Source organism: Clupea harengus, chromosome 17 (genome assembly GCF_900700415.2).
Source record: "Clupea harengus chromosome 17, Ch_v2.0.2, whole genome shotgun sequence".
NCBI classification, from domain to species: Eukaryota; Metazoa; Chordata; class Actinopteri; order Clupeiformes; family Clupeidae; genus Clupea; species Clupea harengus.
The window spans coordinates 1734217-1756686 of NC_045168.1; the positions used below are offsets into that span (position 1 = coordinate 1734217).

At 45.3% G+C, this 22470-nt stretch overlaps 2 protein-coding genes and 1 long non-coding RNA gene across 5 annotated transcripts in view; 2 read left to right on the forward strand and 1 right to left on the reverse strand.

Moving 5' to 3' along the window:
• pdcd6 (programmed cell death 6) overlaps positions 1-4472 on the forward strand; it is a 13582-nt gene extending 9110 nt beyond the window's left edge. The window contains exons 3-7 of one of the 3 annotated variants that reach the window (XM_031584217.2): positions 452-496; positions 1653-1820; positions 3126-3235; positions 3591-3731; positions 3783-4472. In XM_031584217.2, coding sequence (XP_031440077.1) covers positions 452-496; positions 1653-1820; positions 3126-3235; positions 3591-3689 — 422 coding nt within the window. In that variant the 3' untranslated portion in view covers positions 3690-3731; positions 3783-4472. Of the gene's footprint in view, positions 1-451; positions 497-1652; positions 1821-3125; positions 3236-3590 lie in introns of all 3 variants that reach the window. The other 2 variants (XM_031584216.2, XM_031584218.2) reach the window with 2 other exon arrangements.
• Positions 3525-3847, reverse strand: LOC122133653. Its single transcript, XR_006152928.1, has 2 exons — positions 3714-3847; positions 3525-3662 (listed from the first exon to the last, which is right to left on the reverse strand). It is a non-coding gene; the product is annotated as an uncharacterized LOC122133653 (long non-coding RNA).
• A 112-nt stretch (positions 4473-4584) lies between the features above and the next one.
• Positions 4585-22053, forward strand: zgc:101569 (uncharacterized protein LOC449822 homolog). The gene is made up of 6 exons (XM_031584215.2): positions 4585-5189; positions 6188-6358; positions 9211-9308; positions 10616-10760; positions 19967-20116; positions 21219-22053. Exons 1-6 carry the CDS (start codon positions 5051-5053, stop codon positions 21440-21442), a joined length of 927 nt encoding a protein of 308 aa, XP_031440075.1. The 5' UTR covers positions 4585-5050; the 3' UTR covers positions 21443-22053.
• The last annotated feature ends 417 nt before the right edge of the window (positions 22054-22470 follow it).

Below are 22470 nucleotides of genomic sequence, written 5' to 3' on the forward strand. Positions count from 1 at the left end.
GCCCTCAGCACCGCGTGCTGCCGCTGCTCACCGTGGGCCCGTAAAGATAAGAGAAGCGAGAAAAGAGATTTGCTCCCCCCGGAATGATTCTTATTTTTATGAAGTGTTTTTTTTAAACCCCTTTTCTCTCTGTAGTAATTCTCAGGCAGGGGGTCATTTTACGGTCTTGCTAAACTTTTCCCCTCACCCTCACAGTCAATTTTAGCCCCAGAAAGCACAGTGAAGACAAGATCATGAAAGACTGTATTAGCTGTCACCTGTACTATAATCACTATTGGAGAGCCTGTGGCTTTACTTAAAGCTTTAACAAAAGGCAAATGAGCTCAAGTGAAAACTTGCAGCTGAATAAAGGTGTGTTGGTGGAACATTCTGGAAAAAAAGAGGTTGAGTGTGTTTGTTTCAATCTTAAATCTTTGTCTCAATCTTTGTCTCAATCTTTTGTCCCCCCCAGGTACATGGACGCCTTTCAATCCAGTGACTGTCCGATCTATCATTGGTAAGTCCTGTTTCCATTCTTGTAATGAGACCAACAATTGTATTGCTCTATCCTGAATTCCCTTGCTCCTGTTTGTGTGTTTGCCATGGTAACTGTCATTTTCTCGTTAAACTGCCAAACGGCTATGACAAACAGTTCTCTGTGAGTGCTTACGTCAAAGTTAAACAGTGACATACAGCTGTCAATATTAGGAAAAGAGGAGGTGTGTGTCTTATTCAGTGAGCTTGTCAATCATTGACTAACTTTTTTTTTTTTTTTTTACTTTTGTGTAAATAAGTGTTCTGTATTTCTATGAGACCAGTTCTATATTTTATTTGTTTTGTTGTATTTCAGTTGTTTCATTGTTTTCTGTATGTAGGCTATGTAAAATATGGAAGTTTGCAGTTCCTCACTGTGAATATCAAATGACTGGGCACACTAGTTGGACATGCACCCACATGAAATCTATATTTAACAAATAAAATTGGGCGGATCACAGAAGCAAGGCGGCTGCTTATATAAATATTCTTAAGAAGCCAAAGATATAAAATATAATTACAGTCCCTGTGATGCATGCTGATGGATTCAGTGTGTGACCGTTAATAACATGATTGTAGACTATTACTGTGTGTCAGCCACATCAGTAACATTACATTTTTGTATTTCAAAGCAGCATGTTGTATGCTTAGTCTTCAAGAATGTAATCTACCATTGACTGATATGCTGTGAGCATGGGTGTGTTCTGAAAGGGTGTAATGGGTGACTGAAGTAGTTTATCAACATGCTAATGTCTTTGAAGACCCGGGTTTCAAATTCCAGGAATTTGAATGCCTACACTTTCAGGATATATATCCATATCTAATCATACCATACAACCCAATAGCTTGATGTGTGTCTCTAAATGATGCAAAATAAACACATATAATATCATGAGTATAATGATACTACACCATAACAAAATGATGTTAGTCCTGTTATCAGTGAAGTTGACCATTGCGGTTGTTATGTTTTGTCATAAAAGTATGAAAATACTTCATTCTTAACTTAAATCACTATTAATGCCTTTTGGATGGCAAGCAGTGGGTTTTAAATGGGGGGTATGCAGTGTTTTGACAGGAAGCACTTGTGTGAAATGTAATATAGAGTGTATTAAGCTTCCTGTTGTGTGTTCTCTTAGCCATGTTCGACAGGGACAACAAAGGCGGCGTGAACTTCAACGAGTTTGCCGGCGTGTGGAAGTATATCACCGACTGGCAGAACATCTTCCGCACGTACGACCGCGACAACTCAGGCTTCATCGACAAGACGGAGCTCAAGCAGGCCCTCACTGGCTTCGGTGAGCAAAGTAATACTTCTCTCTAATTTTTCTACTAACTCACTGGTGAAGCGAGGCTGTGGCCATCCTGCAGGGTTTCTGGGTTGGTATGACCCCAGGTCGTAAAGGTCAGCTCCGTGTTAGCATGCACCAATGTGCACACTGTGTTAACATCTGTCAGTGTTCTAGATAGGGAAACATTTGTATGTAAGTTTTTGTCTGTGCATGGCGATAGTTAGTAAGCATTACTAACCTTGCATACATTTTGTGTGTGTGTGTGTGTGTGTGTGTGTGTGTGTGTGTGTGTATATGTATGAGAGAGAGTGAGTGAGAGAGGGTGTCTATGTGTGTGTTTGTGTGTGTGGGGGGGTGTGCACGTCTGTGTGTGGGTGTGATGCTTTTAATACTTTGGATTAAATTAGCCTACTGCGTTTATCAAGATGCACATTTTCATCTCATGGGTAGCCAAGCGTACTTCTGAAGTGCTACTCAGCAGTCGCACAGTTAGCTGCAACTCACAATCACCTGATCAGCATTCTCCCACATTCCTTGCACCAAGCCAGACAAGACCCATAAGCACTTGAATCTGGGTTGCACTGATTAAGACGAGTAATTTCATATTTGTATTGCCTGAATGAAAAAAGGACCTTGATATTAGTAGGTGGATTGGGACAGAATTGGCAGTTTCTAAAAGTGTTAGATTGCTTTGATCCGGATTTAAAATTCTGGCATATATAGAGCTTCTGATTAGTGTAAAATGAAGTGCTGGGAAAGAGCTCATAGAAAATCCCTAAGAGGTAGCACACCAGACGCTTGGCTATCGTTGCTGAAAGAAATGATTTGTGATTTGTATTAGTATCACAGCATGTTGTCTTGCTTTCTTAAATAGGAAGCTACAAATCTCATTTGTATGCTAAACTTTGGAATTGTACCAAAAAATAGTTAAGACTGAACGTGCATGAATATGTTTTGTTATTACATAAGTGTGCTTCCTCACTAAGATTTTTTTTTTTTCCATCTGCCTGGCTACATTGTTAGAAAAAACCCTGACACTTATATGTTTTGAGATCCAATTAGGATATCAGCTATTCAGCTACTGTCTCAGGAACCTTTTTTTGCCAAGAGAAAGTTCTGCAGAGGATACTAAAAGTGGATTTTCTTTTTTTTTCCAAATAGAATACTGTTTGCTGAAAACCAAAAAGGTTCTTTGAGGCTCAAAAGATTCTGAGTGGAACCTTTTATGGCCCGCTCTAGTGAAACAATGATTAAAACCTTTTTCTTTCTTTCAGACTGTAGCAATAAAATATAAACTGTATGGTGACCCTGTCTTCTCAGGTTACAGGCTATCAGATCAGTTTTACAACACACTCATAGAGAAGTTTGACCGGCAGAGAAAGGGACAAGTGGCCTTTGATGACTTCATTCAGTGCTGTATAGTACTACAGGTAAGATTCAGAACTCAAACGCTCTCTTAACACACACAGGATGAAACAGGATGAAACATTAACGCCTAATATCGTCAAACCCAGGAAGTACACATTTGTCCTGTAATGAATTGCATTCTAAAAGGGCAGCGTTTGGAGAAACAAAGGTTTTTAGTCATGCATTTGATCATACATTCATTAGTTTAAATTGAACAACAAAGCCCCTTTCTTGTAGGCCGGTTGCTTCTTGATCCAGTAGTCTTTGATAATCAGATTTACTGGCTGGCATGTGTGTAGTTTTTTTTTTTTCTTCTTTATGTAACCTCAGATTGACCACACTGAGAATGACAGCATTGTTTGTTTTTCGTCCCCACAGAGGTTGACCGACGTGTTCCGGCGGTATGACACAGACCAAGATGGCTGGATCCAAGTGTCCTACGAGCAGTACCTCTCAATGGTCTTCAACATCGTATAGCACAGAGCGTCCTACGAGCAGTACCTCTCAATGGTCTTCAACATCGTATAGCACAGAGCGTCCTACGAGCAGTACCTCTCAATGGTCTTCAACATCGTATAGCACAGAGCGAGAGAGCGCATACATAAAAGTGGACACAGTACGTGCCAAAAAGGAAAGAAGAAGAAAAAAAAAAAAACACTCCACCACTGGTCCTCCACAACAAGATGACCAAAACACATCACTTCTGGGTTACGGGGTGGGAAATAAGGACTTTGAAATCTGTCTGTCTGCTTGTCATTGGTGACTATAGCATTTCTTAATGTAAAGGCCTATAAAAACACAAACAAACAAGTCTCTGGAGTGTCTATAATTCTGTGTTTAGGAAAAAAAATGCATACATTGTAAATATCATCTTAAGGATTTGTTTGCATGCCGTGTGTGACCTCCAAAGTCAGCGTCAAAAAAAGCATGAACTAATATTTTTTTCCGGAGGTATACTTTTGCCGAAGCCATGTTTACAAAGACATACTGTGAAAGCAAGGTTGTGCTACGCCATGGAAGACCTGCTTTTGAATTCACTGTTATGCCAGCTACGCCATGTTTCTAAAGACTTCTATTTTTAACCTGCAGAAGTACAATAAGACGGCATAATATTTTAGGTAGGGTGATCATATGGCTTTTGTATGGCTTGTTATTTTGTGCATGATGCCTTAACTGTAAAAAGGTGCAAACAAAAGCTGTTTTATTAAAAAAAGAAAAACATTTGGAAAGCCATATTAAAAATATGTTGTCTCTCTTTAATTTTCCTTTCCTTTTGTGTATCATATTACTATCCACATTTTGGGAATTCAGGTTGCCTGTATAGAAAAATATTTTGCAGTCAAGATGTTTTTTGTTTTATGCCTTACAGAGGTGTTGTCCTCTTTTTTTTCTCTGCCTGTGACCCTTTCATTGAGACTTGAATTCAGTACAAATACAATGACACTCTAATTCAGTAATAAAATTACCATTTTGATTACTGCAAATAGGGGCTATACAGTTACACAATCTCAGAAAATGTAACATTCTGTTATTTACGATTGCCCTGCAAACTACATACAGCATGAGGGAAGCTGTTATAACATAATTTTTAAACTACAGCTCCACTTTGCCCTCAAGTGCATGATTTGCTATATTACACCCAATACAACACAGAACCTTCGTTCCTAATCCTGGTTTCCGACAGGAATAGTTAACTGTGTGAACAACTTTGAGTTGAGCCCTGCAAGTGTTTTCTTCAGATATGACTGTAAAATAATTAATCTAACAGGTTTTGGTTAACCTGAAGTTGTTGTGAATGCTGCCTGTGGAATATTAAGGATTTAAGGACTCAAATAGGAATGGCGGCCATGAGTATGCGAGGAGTTCTACCACACGCCGTGAAGAACCAGCATGTTCGTTTTCATTTGAGAAAAGCGATTAAACAAAGTTGCGTCGTTTCTAACACACATTTCTGCACAGCAAGTGGGAAAGACACAGGTAAACATGCCAAACCAGTGAAGGAAATGATTATCAATGTCGTCTCTGCTGAACTTGGTAGGGTCACACGGGCTACCTCAGCGACGTTAGGGGGCAGCAAAATACAACAATGTTTTTTCATAACCTGTATGAAAAACACTAATTTTACATTTTGTCTGTGGTTGTGTAATTATAATTTAAATGTTATCATAAACTTATTGCCATACTCCACCATAACGTCAGTTCACAGTGTGCGTCCCCTTAAATCTACCCTTTGTGACAATAGGACAATCAGACACATCAGCAAGCGACAGATTTCGCACAGAGAATGATGAACATAATTTGTTAGGCTACTTCATCGACTTAACATTTTTATAGAATGTGTAGACCTATTTATATATTGACTGTTGTAGGTGTATTTCTCCCTAGCAGCCAGTGCATACAACGTTTTATTAATGAGGATAGCAGCTGTTTTACATTGAACATTCAAGAGCTTGGTTGAGGTTGAGTTTGATTGCATCTGCAGCTCACCAGCACGTTAGTTCACTAATAGTTAACTAATCATTCAAAATAAGCGATGAGTGGGCCTGTTTGAAACTCGTCGCCTGCACTCCACCTTTAGACACTGAAGAAATAAGTATCAAGGCATGCAGTTTCTGAAAGACCATGTCAATATGTATTGATCTGATAGGCCAGGCGGGATTCTGAAATGTTTTGAAAACTAAGCTCATTTGGTGACTGGTGTGTTGTCCTTGAACCGTGGTCTGTTACAGTCATGGCCAAACATGTGTTCATTCTCGCCCGTGTTTTGCATAGCAATCATTTAAGCATTTAATTTTTCTTGCACATTGAGCCAAGGTACCGAGACTTCAGTGCGAGCAGCGGCTAGCGCATAGTCCCTCTTTCTCGGAGACCATCTCGTTCTCCTGTCCAGAACCCTGTGGAGAAGGAACGTTTGTGTGTCATGTGTCCTGGACTGGATGCTTAAGTGCTGTGGTCTCACTTCCATTGTCCTCTAGCCACTGGGCGGACCGTGGTGGTGGAGCGGAGAGGGGCAGTGGTCACCGTGGCGTTAAACCGGCCGGAGGTGCGCAACGCGGTCAACCAGGAGACGGCTCGGAGGTTGCTGGAGGAGCTGAAAGCGTTTGAGGAGGACCATTCCATCTGTGCGGCAGTGCTACACGGCATCGGTGAGTGCTTCTGCCCTGACCTCTTTGACCTTGAGGAGAGTTGAGTGGCCCAAAAAGACTGGAAAATGCTGTCTTTCAGTCTAGAAGACTCTTTGTGTGTTTTGTTTGTACCTTTCATATAAAGAGACATATTAAAAAAGGCCTACTCTAAATAATAAAATAAAATCATAAAAACAGTGGCTCTATAGGACATTATTTGTTTACACACTGCTGTTCATTGGGTGCTCTACGCTGCTTTAAACACCAATAGCTGCAGTAAATTGCTCCAAAGCTGAAAGCCTAATACTCACCCAAAAGGTTTTCTATGGAAGAACGCCTCACCAGAGGGCTCTATTCAATTATTAACGCTTCTATATGTAGACAGGTTCAAGACGAGCCCTAAAGCATTCTAGTTACTATTTTTTTCTTAGAGTGAACTGAAAGGTGAGCTTGAGTATACTTATTTATAGTGGAAAAATAGCCCATGGTAATATTTCTTCATTAAAATGTACTGCTCCGTATTTACGCCAAGGTTGTGTACCGTTTTTGTGGTCCTTTTGATGTAAATTGATTTGGATTAGTGTTTGGAGAAGGCCTGTAGGCCCTTACACCAAATCGTTCAACACATTTATGACATTGCTGGCCATGCACACTTGATCGAGTGTATTTGATCTCTCTGTGGCATAGCTGTGCTCTAAACAGTGAGGTGTTGGTAATTATGCTCTGAACTCGATATGTCTTTTCATTTTCTTTTTTGTTGTTTTGATTGCATGGACTTCGGAGAATATAATTATGTCTGTCTCAGCCGTAGCACACAATGCCTGTCCAATTATTTTGATTTCTCTAATTACATGTGGGAAACCACAGCGGCCCAATCAGCACTGGTGAGAGATCAAACGCCTTCTGAAGCATTCCTCTAGCTGCAGGCTCTAGCTCTCCTGTGTTTGTGTGTGAGTGTGTGTGTGTGTGTGTGTTTGAGTGTGTGTACATTTTCACTCCTATGGGAGTGTGAACCAGTATTTGTTTTTGTGTACGTGCCTGTGTGTGTGTAGGCGTGTATGAGTGGGTGTATGTATGTGTGCCTAAGTCGAAATAAGTAAGTATGTTAGTGTGTGTGTGTTGGGAGAGGGTGGCTTTATCCCCCTCCTGTCACCTAATTAGCTGTTTTTTAACTGCATCCGGGAGATCAGTTAGCGGTTGGGTAAGCTGTTGAGGTGGTCTCCCCCCCTCTCCACCTCCTCCGTTTCTTCCGCCTCCTCCGTTAGGTCTCAACACAGCCCGGAACCTCACACATCTGCCAGCATCCTCTGCTCTGTGTCAGCACTTCAGCAGATATCGTTACACAAACTTTTAATGCGACTTAAATAATCAGTACACACACACACACACACACACACGTTCACACACACAGAATCAAACCTGGAACCTTATTACCATTGGTGGAAATACTTTCTTCAGCCTGGATCAGGCCTACCTCCGCTGAAAGTGCTGCACCATCCCCAGGGACCAAAGGACATTTTTATTTAACGCCCACACACTCCCGAAGATGGACGCCGGCCAGATAAGGGCTTTTGAAATGGCATTAGTTATGCTGCACTGAACAGAACTGGACTGGACTGGACAGAGACTGAGACTGAGAGTGTCCACAGCAAATCTCGTGTGTGAAACGGGTTAAATCTGGATGGAGCTAAATGCACTCCGCTATTGCTGGTCCTCTCATTTTCGTGCTGTTAACACGAGTTCACGTCCCCTGGCAAATTTGTCTTGGATGTCTACATGTAGCCCCGTCAATGCCGGGACAGCGGGCCACTGTGGACCGGATCGCTTGCTCATTCACATTCAGCGCCGCAGTGCCGAGCCAGCCCGCACCATGAGGAAGCCATTTTGCTCAAATTAGTCAAAACATAATCATTTTCATTTCAGTTCCACTTTAGGAAAAGTGTTTCAGTGCCTCCTGAGAAATTATGAATAATTACCCCCTCTTTAGAAATATGCGGCGACGGGAAGCGAATGCACACACTTATGGGTCTTTTCAGACTCGCCGTGGAACCGTGCAGTCATTTCTGAACCCACTGATGTACTCATGAGCTCTGACCCGTCATTGATGAGATGTTTACCTGACATGATGTTGAGGCCTCATGTGGACACTCACACCAAAATGCCTTCTTTGTTGCTTCTGGCACTCTGAGGAAAAAGTTGAAACCGCCCGGTCCCTTTACATATTCAACTTAGGTGTGCACCAAAGACCAGTGCACAATCATGTTCAAGCTGAATTTCATGGTGCTGTAGGAGATTTCATTTGAGATGTTTGTTCCTGCGAGGTGCGAACAACACTTAGATTATGGGTTTGATTTCCGAGGGAGCACTGAAGTACTGATGAAACATAAATCTGTTCGTAAGTCGTTTTGGATAAAAGCATCTGCTAAATGAGCACATTCTACAGATCCACCTAGAGTCATGCTTTCAGCCGGGTGTATGTAAGGTACTATGATGCAGGATTGGCCGTCACCGTGGTCAGGCATAATGTGACGACCACATGAGTGTGCTGGAAAGTCTGGCAGGCTGGGCGCGCTCCTTTCTGTGTCATTAATGAAAGCCATTGTGCGCCTCAGTTTGCCTATTCGCTGCTCGGCTCCTAAGGAAGGAACCGTTTGGGTGCCAGCCTCTGAGCCCCTCATACCCATTTCTAAATTGCTGCTCTTTCATTCTTTTTCTCTCTCTATCGCTTTCTTTCTTTCTTTCTCTCTCTCTCTCTCTCTTTCTATCGAGTTGTTTTTTCATCCTCTGCCTTCTCTCCCCCCCCCCCCCCCCCCCCCCCCCCTTCCTATTCGGTTTCCAACTGCCATACTTTGTAATTTTGTGGTCTCTTCCAGGAGGGAATTTCTGTGCTGGTTATGATCTGAAGGAGCTGGCCCATCACTCTGCCTCCCTCAAATTGGAGCAAGATGTCACTAAAGGTCCCGGGCCTATGGTAGGAACATCAGCATAAGCTCTTCTCCCTTTGTGTCTCGTACACACACTCACTCACACGCACACACACGCACACTCACACACACACACACGCACACACACACGCACTCTCACACTCTCACACACACACACACACACATACACTCACTCACACACACACACGCAAACGCACACTCTCACACTCTCACACACACACACACACACACTCTCTCACACACACACACTCACACACTCACACACACTCACACACTCACACACACTGAGGTATCTGATTAAGCAGCAGTGTTTGCCTACGTTGATTGCATCAGTCACTCAGAGACCGTATGCCACATTTTTGAAGCCTGTTTTTATAGGCACCCAGTACTGGTATCATCTTCAAATTGATTTTCGTGGAATATGGTCATGTGTAGGATAGATAAACACACACACCCCAATTCTCCACAGGAGGCATATGTATTCAGTTTTTCCCATATGGTTTCTTTGCCCCTGAGACATTTGAGATATGCGTATTGCTGTGTCAACATCATAGTTTTGGAAACGGGTCCCGATGGCTCAGACTCCCAGAGGCTGTAGACCCCTTCGAGCACCTAGCACTCCAGCGTTACTGCGCTGTATTTGATCTCTTCTACACAGAGAACACATTCATATCTGTGCTTTACATTTTGTGAAGCTAGAACACCCACCCTCTCCAGGACACTAATTTGTTCCCGACTGCAATGTTAGGTCAGAGTTTCTGACATTCAGAGACAATTGTAGCGTAGTGAAGACTAGTGAAGAGCTCATCTGGTATTAAAGCTGGAGGTTTTTTTTTTTTGGAATAGTTAAACTGTATTGGTTAACACTAAAAAATATAATTTTAAAAAGATATTCTGAAGAGCTCTCTTTGGCTCTGTAAAACTTCAACATGATCTGTCTGAATGACCAGACGGGAGGGTTTCAAAGAGATATGGGAATCCCAGCCGGCCATTTTGTGTATTATCTGAAAGGAAAGGGTGGACGCTCCAGACTGAACCTGGTGGAAGTTAGCTAGAAATGCTCATTTTGGACAACGGCTTTAAACACAAGGTATTGGAGCTGTGAGCTTCATGCTTTACACGTTATTGAAGTAATTCCAGTTGAGGCATGCACCTTGGTCATGGAGAATGTTTTCTTTTGATTCTTAGAGCTTTTCCATTGTTTTACTCAATTGTTACAAAAGGCAGCAGTTTGTGATTTACGTTAATTTAACTGTCACCTCACAGTGTCACATTTTCTTGTTGCAGTCTTGCATTGTAACCCTCTCCACTGTTCCCTTCCTGTCGGCCTCAGGGACCGTCTAGGCTGCTGCTGTCCAAACCGCTGATCGCTGCAGTCAGCGGCCATGCTGTGGCCGGGGGTCTGGAACTGGCCCTACTTGCAGACATGAGGGTGGTGGAGGAGAGTGCCATCATGGGGGTGTTCTGCAGGAGATTTGGTTAGTCGTGGCCTCACACTCACTTGCATCTTGATATCGGAGCCTTGTCTTTGGGGTAAATCATGTACAGTGTCCTGCTGTACTCAAGCCAGTGGAGTTTTGCATTTCATATTGACAGCGCACAGCTTTTTGGGTTTGCTCTATTAACTGACCTGCCAAGTCATCGTTCTACTACCGGTCATCTGGTGTGTGTGTGTGTGTGTTGGTGCACAATATGTATGAGGGTGTTGGTATTGCCTCAGGTCCAGATCGTGTTTTCCAATCTCAGCCTCCACCTGTCGCTACCAGACCAAATAGAAACGCTGCGTCCCCCTCACCACTCACAGAGGCCTTGGAGGAACTGGAGCGTTGCTTCTCTCTAGACGAAGATTCACACACAACTGACCGCTCTTTCTCTTTCTCTCTCTCTCTCTTTCTCTCTCTCTCTCTCGCCAGTGTTCACACTTTTATGAGCCTAAGTTAAGCCTCTCCTCTGATAACCACAAAGAGGAAATGGAAAGAGCTTTCGCACACATTTCTTGTCTTCCTCCCCCCTCCCCCTTGTCTTCCTCCCCCTTTTAGTGTATCCCTCCTTCCTCTCCGTCTAAAAATACAACCGCGGTGTTTATAAATATGCTTGCCCGTGCTGTAATTTACTGTCAGAGGCAGGCAGAATCCCTCGGCTCCCTGGGTTCTGCAGAAGACTAGCCGGCTTATCATTCCGTGTCTGTAATTAAGCAGGGCTCGGCTGGCAGTGCCCGGTGTCTTGACGGCACCAGACCAGACCAGACCAGACCAGACCAGAGATGCGACCCGTTCAGTTCTCCTCAGACTGTCTGGCACGGGCTCGTTTGCAAAAAAAAAAAGACAGCCCGCCGCCTCCTTCTCTGCCACTGCCACCACACCACTAGCATGTCTGTCCTTATCGGCGTCGCCAGGGTCTGTGAGCCGGGGAGGAAGACGCCGGGGATTCACCAGCGCCGGCTTTTTATGGGGCACCACGGGCTTAGTTTGTGGTGGAGGACTGATTTACCGTGAGACTCACTCTGTGTCTTCATTTCATCTTCATTTTTGTAAGCTTGTTTCCTATTTCATGCTCCTCAGTTGGTTTCTGTGAAGCCCTCAGGACTCTGGAAGCGGTTCCCACAAAGGGAGAAAACAAAACACAAGGCCATTTACTACATGTGTGTCCTGGAACTGTTCTTTTTAGAGCTTACTTGAACCTCATAATGCACTGAAAAGAGTCATTTCAACGGGTCGTACTGATCTGAAACAAAAGCGGGCATGATCCAAATGATCCGGAACGTCGTAATGTTCACAGAACGATACAGAACAGAACAATAGCTCAGGTTGAGGGCAGGGCAGGTTACAATACTTCCCCACAATGACGCTAGTGCCACAGTCATTCTTAATTTAGAGTGCCATCCTCGGTGAGAATAACCGCCTTGTTGCAGTCTCACAGTTGGGACACAGGCCCTCGGTAAATGAGCAAACAGTGGAAAACCTGGATAAACAAAACTAACGTAAACAGTTGCACTTGGCCCGGACAGTGCCATGCTCACTTCAAGAGCCCAATCTCGGTGCACTTCAGCGTCCTGTTGTTATTTCAGCTTTAGTGTGCGCTCAGAAAAGCTCAAAGCTTTTTTTCTTTTTCTTTTTTTTTTTGCTTGTGTTTTTTCTTAAGCACGGCTTAACTGCTAATTTCTTCTCTATCAGAAATGATGCCCCACCCCTACAGCCCCTTCATTGCCTGTCAACAAATTTGCATGTCGTTCCTTTTCCCTAAGAGACGGCCCTGTGGCTGTTTTAATGGAGGAGGTATGACTGTCATTTTGAAAATGATGTTTCTCTCCCCATCCGCCGCCTCCGTTTTCCTCTTCCCATCACCACCCACACGCACCCTTCTGTCTGCAGCAAGGCTGTCTCCTGCAGCGCTAGCACTGAACCCGCAGTGCTAAGCACAAGCTTAAACACCATTCATCAAAAGTAATGGCGCTCTCTCCCTCTCTCTCTTTCTCTCTCTCTCTCTCCCTCTCTCTCTCTCAGTCTGCTCTCTTGTGGTTGGCAAACGTTTATTTTCAGATCCCCCTGGTAGGTTTTCCTTAATCCTGTTTTGACAGATAAATTCGGCGTGCGTTTGCAGTGAGACACAGATGGGAACTGCCTGAGGGAATCCCTTGTGGTCTAAGAAGGGGGGAAAGAAAGAAAGAGAGAAAAAAAAAGAAAAACTAGAAACGAAAAGATGAGGCCCAGCTCGAGTCATCCAATGGCCGTCTGATGTGGCTGAACATTAGCCTCAGCTCCAAATCTGCTTCCTGTCAAACTGCTCTTAAACCTGAAGCCTCTCATCTAAAGCCTCAATCCAGCTGAGCAGAGGCTACATGCTGGAGACAACCTGCAGCTCTGCAGAATGATGTGCCATGGAACAGTGCTGCGAAGACTTCAGCAGTGTGCCGATATTAATTATATCCAAGTAACTGTTAAAGGAATAATTAAATTCAATTGTATTTATATAGCACTAAAACAATAAAATTGTCTCTAGGCGCTTTGCAGAGCCCAGGGCCTGAACCCCCCTGGAGCAAGCACAATGGCGACAGGGGCAAGGAAAAACTCCCTCCTCAACATACCTTGAGCAGAACCTCGGCTCATAAGAGGGGGCCCATCTGCTGGAGCCGGCCGGGTAGAGAGGTAGAGATAGAAAAAGAAGGGGGGGTGGGGGGGGCTTGTGGCAGAAGGAGAGGGGAGACGATCAGGAACATGGCAGATGAATTCACGTATCAGGATAAGCTTGCTAGCACACATGTAGTAAAATGTACCCAATACATACGAACATAACATGGTATACACATGCTACATATATGAGATACATAAATGAGAGTGGATCAGTTGGGGAGAGAGCATTCAAGTATTGTAGAGCAGCTTAGTGGGTATACAGTGTGCTCGTAAGGTTACTATTACAAGGGAAAGTAGAGCAATGAAACAGAAACCTATGCCGAAGGTGGCAGTTATGTGCATTGAGGGTAATGGCTATCACAGAGAATGGGGTGGAATAAGTGTATGACAGTGTGCTGGGGGTGGGTAGGTGTAGGCTGAGGGTTTCTGCAAGAAGATCAGGTAGAGAGACTCTAGCAGCATCCCAGTGGAGATAGACTAGGGGGGGGGGGGGGAAAGAGACAAAGTGAGTTCGGCTGCCTTAATGGATATGGTGATGAGAAACAATGAATAAGATGATGACGATGATTTAACATACAAAAAATAAATGTTCAGGCCTGCATGAGAATGTGGCAAGGACCCAGTAGTGCAATGACTTCAACAGTTATCGGATAATGACAGCGTTATTACAGCGATAATGGTGCTGCTTGTTTAGCACTAAGGGAAGCAGCCAATTGTGTTCTTCATCTCCTTATGAAGGACTGGAGCTGTGGGGCCAGTTTTCAACAATCAATGGAAGGGGAAGCAGTTTGAGCACTTAGCAGTGATTGTAGCATTGCACTGCTTTTGGCAGATTTAAGCATTATTTGAAATAATCTTCGACCACCAGGGAGAGGGAGCAGAGAGACCTAATCAGTGAGAAAGACAATGTGCACATTAGGATGACCCAAAGGCACTTGAACATAATTATAACAAATAATGGGACAGTGTCCCAGCATGGGAAATAAAATATCTGCATTCACAGCAGAGGCCCTGTCATCTGTGCGTCCTCCGAGTTCATTCGGTTTTTGAGCCGAAGTGTTTCATTGCACAGCTGGCACCTGTTTAGCATGTCCTGAAAGATGGATGTTTGAATGGATTTCACATTTTTGGATCGTCCCCAAAACACCCATCTTGCGTCCTTACATGAAGCATACTCCTCCTCACATTATTTATTCAAGAAATAATTGGATACGCTGAGGGTGAGGCCCATCGGAAGCCTGGCAGTGGCTACGGCTGTTAGCACCATTTCACCCACCCCTCCCAATCTCCTCTGTGTGTGTGTGTGAACAAGCCGGAGCCAGGCGCGGTGGTCAGGGTGGTTGACCTGGCGGGGAGGCCGCAGTGGCGGAGGACCTTCTAGCTGGATGCGGCGGAGGAAGTTGGCACGGACTCCAGGCCGCACTCGCAGCCCCAATTAGCGAGATGGATGGGGTGTGTAGCGCGAGCGAGCCTGCCAGAGAGGGGATGTGTGTGTGTCCGATATATATGCCAGTCGGACGCAACGCAACATAAGCCCTCCGCCGCGATGAGGCCTCAGGCTTGGAGCGGAGCAGAGGCGAAGAGGAACCACACCCCAGCCCAGCAGCTTGCAGTGGGAACTCCAGTCGGTAAGACACCTGCAGAGCATACCTACAGCACAGGGTGGTCCAGAAAACGCAAAGGACAGGGTTTCACATTGGATACTCTGCATAGCGTTACGTACCAAGCTACTCTCCCAACTCGTTAAATATAAGAGATGGGGGGGGGGGGGGGGCACTGTGGCACAAACAGTAGCCCCGACCACATTCGGGCTTGATGCCCATGGAGGACACAGGTTCGAATCCAGCCTGATGTCATTTCTCCTGTCCACTCCCCACCTCTTCTCCCTCTCATTTCCTGTCCCACTCTTCACTGAACTATCAATTAAAGGCAAAAAAGCCCAAAAATAAATCTTAAAAAAATATATATATACAGTATATAAGAGATACTCAGATTACGGAAAGTAGGGCAGTAACTAAGGTGTGTATGTGTGTGTAATAAAACAAAACTAATGTAACTAAGATGGTCTGGCACGTGACGGACCGCTCAGAGAGATGAGGCTGACCTTTTACCACCAACGGATGGTCTTCTCCAGCGCCCCCGTCAATCGTGCCTCACATGGAGGGATGTATTCAGTTTTATCCCCTTCCGTTTTGTTCAGTTTTGTTTGTTTAGTTTTAGTGGTGGTGGTGGGGGGGGGGGGGGGTATATCTTTCCTTAAAACTAGCTGGTGCTTCCTTCTCCCGATGTCCCTGTGTGGTTTGTGTGAGTGCAACGGCGTTGTCTGTCACTATGGTCACTTCTCCCGGTTTGGCTACAGGTGATTAGTGGGCTTAAAACAAAAGAAAACATGAGCACAACAACCCACTTGCCGTGGCCACGGAGCCAATCTAACCCACCTGAGGCCTGAATAAACCCTCCCTTCTGGAGTATCCCCAAAGCTGTACTTATCTGTTCTGCTGTAGCAACTCTGTCGATACCTCACACAGTCTGTACACCATCGCCATTTTCAACACAGGTTCCCCAATTAAAGCGATAGCCCCACCTGAGGGCCCGTCAGCTGCACATGTAAGGATGCCACGGGTGCCAGTAATGAATTAAACAAAGAAATAAATCAAATATAAATGCATGTAAATGTACCAGTGTGTATACATATGTGTATGTAACAATAGACACACACACACAACCACCACAAACATGCGTGCATACACACACACACACACACACACACACACTCTCTCTCTCTCTCTCTCTCTCTCTCTCTCTCGCACACACACACACACACACACCACATACTTATTCAATCCCCCACACAACACACACACACTCACAGCAACCCATCCGCACACCAGCAACTGCAGTTGCCAACTGACTTCATTTATTGAAAGCCTTTCCCACTTACAGTTATTAGCTACTATGAGTTATAAAATAGGAACTGGAAATCCCCCATATAACATTAATCACTTCAAGCTGTTTTAATTTAATTCTCGGTGCTGCAGCAGTTACTTTCTCCCTTGTGCTTTTGTGATGTTGCGTGTCTCCGCGTGTCCTTACTCGCGCTGTTGCTTTAGGACCTTATCGGACACAAGCGTGTTTGGCCGTGCTGTGCAAGCAGGAGATTAGGTCCCTCCGCTTCCGATTAAGACTTGACAGCGTCCCCGAAGTGGGATTTTAGGGAGGTCTCTCTCTCTCTCCCCCTCTCTCTCATCTCCCCATCCATCCATCCATCCATCCATCCGTCGGCCTGTTCTCTGCGGTTTCTGTTGGGCTTCTCTAATCCTCATTGTTGTAATCGCATTACTCTCGTGGGAGCCCATTGTGGAAGTGAAGGCTTTGAAGTAGCTCTGATGTGGTAGCCCCTGACATCGTGCTCTATGAGAGAGAAAGAGAAAGAGAGAGAGAGAGAGAGAGAGGAAAGCATCACGCTGCCCTGGACTACCCGCAGGGTTCAACACACTCCCGAACGGATGGGTGAAGACTCTTTATCTGCGGGAGAAGGAAGAGAAGAAAGAATAACCGGTTGTCCCTTGGGCACTGGCCAAATAGATACGGGGCTGCTGATTGGTTTATCTGTTCTGGCTTTGCACATGCGTGCATTGTAAGGTTTACCTTCCTGAAATGGAGAGAAATACTGCACTTTGCTTTTGCTGGTTGGTTTGATGCAATGTACTGTGTCTCTCAATCAAAACATTATCAATGTGTGCCGAACTTTCCACTCTGTTTGCTTTACATACCTCCTCCTGAGCGAAATGTGGACCTTGACAGACATCTCACACAAAGACTACCTTTACCACTTTCCCAGAAGCAGTGAACCTACATCAAGTTGTCAAGGACCGTCATATTTTACCGCCACAGGAATGCGTCCCCATTCATAATATTTCCCTTTTTCCCCTTAACCATAACCTGTGTGGAATAAGACTGGGCTTCGAGCCTCCATCTCTCCCATGCACCCTCCCTCCCGCCCTCTCTCTCATTGTGCTCCTCTCTCTGGGCCTACGCCTGGGCCTGACGAGGCTGGAGGCTCACCCTGACACATACTTCCCCTCCCAGGGAGAACAAAGGGCTGGACTGCCACCGCATCAGGGCAAACAGGACACATCCGAGACAGGATGGTGGGGGTGGGTGGGCTATCTGCTAGTTGTTGGGGAGGTGCGTGTGTGTGTGTGTGTGTGTGTGTGTGCGCGCTGAGGGGGTGTTCTAGACGGGTGCCGGATAAGGGGAGTCTTTCCGGCACCTGATAGTGCTGATGCCAGTGGCTCTGAAGCTCGCTGGCCAAGAGGCCTGGGCCAGGTCTGGTATCTGGTGCTAGCGGGGTGTGATAGCAGAGGAGGCCCAGACCAGGCTCTTCGCTCGGCTCCTGGCTGCTGGCTTTAATCTAATCAGGCCTCCGGGGCTTGTGGGGAGGAGGAGGAGGAGGAGGAGGAGGAGTCTGAAGCATCCAGAGTCGCTCTCTACTCCCTGGGCTGTGGCTTGGCACAACAGGAGGGTGTTAGGGGAGAGAGAGAGAGAGAGAGAGAGAGAGAGAGAGAGAGAGAGAGAGAGAGAGAGAGAGAGAGAGAGAGAGAGAGAGAGAGAGAGAGAGAGAGAGAGAGAGAGAGAGAGAGAGAGAGAGAGAGAGCCAGAGCCAGAGAGAGCCAGCCAGCCAGCCAGCCAGCCAGCCAGAGAAGGTGACCAGAGAGGGAAGAGATAGATGTTTGGAGGGACAAAGAAATATTGGAGAGCTTGTGTTGAGAGAGAGAGAGAGAGAGTGCAAAGGTAGGCGAGATAATGGGGTACAGCAGAACTGTGGAGAGAGACAGGACTCCCCATGGCAGACATTGGAGTACTGTGTGTGTGTGCGTGTGTGTGTGGAGAGAGACAGACTTTGGAGTACAGTGTGTGTTAAGTACACACACACTTTTAGCAGACACTTTGAGCAGACGTGAATGCATCCAAATCCCCGCTCTCTCCCGTCCCCTGACAGCATTTCTGAGTGCCTCTTTAGCTTCCAGCACTGGGCCGCCTCCAAACTCCAACTCCCATCTGCCTCTATACTTCGCCCAAGAAGTAAGACCTCTCTCTGAGGACCTGACTGGTGAGAGAAAGGGCTGTAGAGACAGACAGGATAGAGAGGGATGGAGAAGAGGGAGGTAGAGAAGAGAGAGAGAGGATGGAAATTGAGGGATGGAAAAAGAAGGAGAGACAGAAGAGAGCAACAGAGAGAGAGAGAGAGAAAGAGAAGGACAGATGGATGCTCTGACAGAGGAACTCCCACGTTTAAAAACCCCTCTCTAGCATCTGTCAGGTCTCCACATGCGCTGACTCCAGAACAGCACAGGCCTCGCAATTGGTTGCAGATGTACAAGCGACAGGCAATTGGCCGTATGTAAATCTGATTTATTTGAAAGGCTTTGGAGAATGTAGCGGGAAGTGCGAATAGAATTACATTATTTCCATAATTCGGTCCCGCAGGAGACCCCCACACACAGACACACACACACACACATAGACACACACCACCTCCCCTCGGTGACGCCAGTTAGATTAGTCCAGGTTATCAAAATAGGTTTGGCTGCATGTGCTGCTAATAAAGGTCAAGTAAGTGCATTTATGATTGGGAGAAATTTTGGAGATGACAACCCCCCACATACACACACACACACAGACACACACAGACAGACAGACACATACTCCCCAAGGCATAGGTGTGTGGGTGGTAACAGGGGTAGTGTAATGGATGTAACAGTGAAAAAATTACTAAAGAGAGAAATTACTAGACCCTGGATACATCTCAATTAATGTGGGATGTCAATTACCTATCATTTTCCTTGTGTCAAGTACAAGAACAGCGCATGCACACACACATACACACCAAACTCACGCACACACTCACTTGCAAATACACAAACAGTGTGTATAAACAGTGTGTGTATGAGTGTGATATTTGCAGATATACTGGTAACTATAACAACCATAGTAGATAAGGTTTGATTGACAACCTGCCCATCGATAGAGACTACTGCATTGAGTATGTAGTAAGGCAAGCTACATAAACAACAAGCATAGAATCAGTAATTGCTGCTAGCAAGCTAAAGGATTTAGGCTTAGCAACAATGGAGTCAGTGGTAACCAAGCAAACTATCCAACATCATCCTTGTCCATTACTAAAGAAAGCAGTGGCTTCCTTTTAAACTCAACCAAATGTTGCCTTTATGAGGTGTGCATGCATGCCAAATACACTTGTGGCAACCGGGGTATGAGCAGAATAACAGCCTTCGAGGTGTCCTCGACTTCACACACAAACACACTCTTTCTCTCTGTCACACACACACACACACAAACATACACACCACACACTTACTCACTCACCCACCCCGACACACACACCAGAATAACGGCCTTTGAGTTGTCCTACTCTACGCGTTGTAGAGTTCTTTGTCCCGCTTTGTCCCATATTTTCGCACAATGGGACACCATGGCGGCCATTATTTCTTACATGTTAGTGGTTTTGACACCTATTCCCCTTTCCCTCCCAGGTGTGCCTCTGATTGATGGGGGCACAGTGAGGCTACCCAAGCTGATTGGTCTGTCTCGCGCTCTGGATCTCATACTGACCGGCCGGCCAATCGGAGCTCAGGAAGCCTTAGCTTATGGGCTAGCCAATCGAGTGGTGCCGGATGGCCAAGGTAAGGAATTGTAGTCATTGGCTGGAGGTGACCTAAAGATGCAGTCTCCAATTTGATTTCGGTTTCGCAAAAGGTTGTTGATATTTGAACTCAACAGCCAATAAAAGTTACACCCGTCCCTTCCTAGAAGTCCGTAAAGAAATTTGAAGAAATTGGCTGAATTTGACAAAAAGTGTATGGAATTAGAATCAAGGACTCACCTTTAAATAAAAACTGACAATGTATGTAAAGCCTGCATTAGAATTCACAAGCACCTCAGTAACATATGAGAGATGGTTATGCAGGTATTTGTGCATTAATTCACTGGCAACAGTGGTCGTACATTGGGAGAAATGCCTTTCCTTTCCGTGCTCTATCTCTCTCTCTATCTTTCTCTCTCTCTCTCAAACACACACTCTCTCTCTCAACCAGAATTCTTCAAAAGACATTAGTAGATTAGGCTAATGTGTTGTGGAAGTGGCTTTTTCTCTCTCACAGCCACAGCCAAGTCGGACTAATTGGGCTCAGGGGCTGATAGCTGGGTGCAGAGATAGCTTAAAGGTAAGCACTTGAGCATCAGAAGTTGGGCCTCAGCGCAGTCTCCATAGGAGATTTGGACCGGGTCCAGTCCTTTCATGTGCAACTCCGAGCAAAAATAGGTTCATCCTGGTTGAAGAACGAAACTGCACTGTGTCACAAGATGGGACAGGCTTGTTCCATCTTGCTATCTCTCCCTCTTTCCCTTTCTATCTCATTCTCTTTCTCTGTCTATCTCTCTCTTTCTCTTTCTATCTCTATCTCTCTTTCTCGCTCCCTCTTTGGCTCCCATTTCTCTCTGTCAATATCTTTCTCTCTTTGTTCCTCTCGAGTCCCTTCCCCTGCTCTGTATGTTTCTCCATGTGCATGACATGATTTAATGTTCTTCTCATGATGTATATGTATATTTCTGTGCATGTTTGACAGTGTAACGGCATGTATTTCCTGTATATGTACATGTGCTGTAATATACATGCTTATGCTGTGTGTATGTCTATGTTGTGTTTATGTATTTGAGCATTAGATGTTTATATGACTGTTTATAAACATGTGTGCATGTGTGGTTGCGCCTTGTCTGGTATCCCAGCACTGCAGGTTGCCATGGAGCTGGCAGAACAGATCAGCTCATTCCCTCAGCAGTGTCTCCGTGCCGACAGGGCCTCTGCCTACCACGCCATGTTCGACGCCGCCTCCTTCACAGAAGCGATGCAGTACGAGATGGACCATGGCCTGCCTGTTATCCGAGTTGAATCTGTTGCCGGGGCGACAAGGTTCAGCTCAGGAGTTGGCCGAGCAGGGACGTTTTCTTGATGATTGTGCTACACAGGTGGATTATGGGAAAAAATAGGGGTTCAGTTTTCCAAAGTCATGTATGAGTTTTTCAAAACTACACCTTCGGCTACACCTGTTATTCCCCATAATCCTGACTTTGATCTGTTAGCTAAATGATGATGTTTAGATGGCCAGAACTGGTCCTTACTCATTTGCTAAGGATGTACAGTATAAGATTCAAGACACTCAAACAACACCCAGAAAATTCAATTAGTTTCTCATAGAGCCATCTGTGGTTCTCCTATGGAGACAAGCCAGAGAATCCTAAATACTTCCAGATCGCCCCCTTTTTTTCTAAGAGTCCGTTGAAATAACAACACAACCCCAAAGCCAAGAGCTCAAACACAGATCCTTTAGCCTCCTTCCACAGATGTCCCAGGTGTCTGTCAGACAGTCCCACTAACCCACGTTAAAAGTCACCTGCCTCTTATTTGTCCCAGCCATTTGACTGTGATCCTCTCATATCAAAGGACGTGGGGGAGGAGAAGCAGGGGGTGTTTGGCAGGGTCTGGGAATCAAAAGCCTGGAAACAACGGCATCAAAAAATACCAGCATTAAGCTCCGGCTCTGAACAGAACTGGAAGAAGAGGGAGGGAGGGAGGGAGGGAGGGAGGGAGGAAGACAGGAAGACGGGGGAAGGGGGGAGGGATTGAGGGAAGTAAGAAGTTCTTCTAAAGGAGTTTTGGCTGGCTGCTAAGAAGTCAGGTGTGGGCTGTGGTTGAAGAGGAGGGGATAGAAGGCCAGCATGTAATGACAATGACTGGCTTCCAAACGTTTGTGTGTGTGAGTGTGTGACAGAGAGAGAGAGAGAGAGAGATTGTGTGGATGTTCCAGAGATTTGGTGTTTGTGTGTGAGTGTACACACACAGATGGTTATAACCGCATAATTAGTGTGTGAACTTTATAATTATATATAAACGAAACCCAATGCTCAATGTGCTTACTGTCCTTTTTTTGTAAGTGCGTCTGTCACTGTGTGTATGAAGGAGAGAAAAGGGAAAAAACAT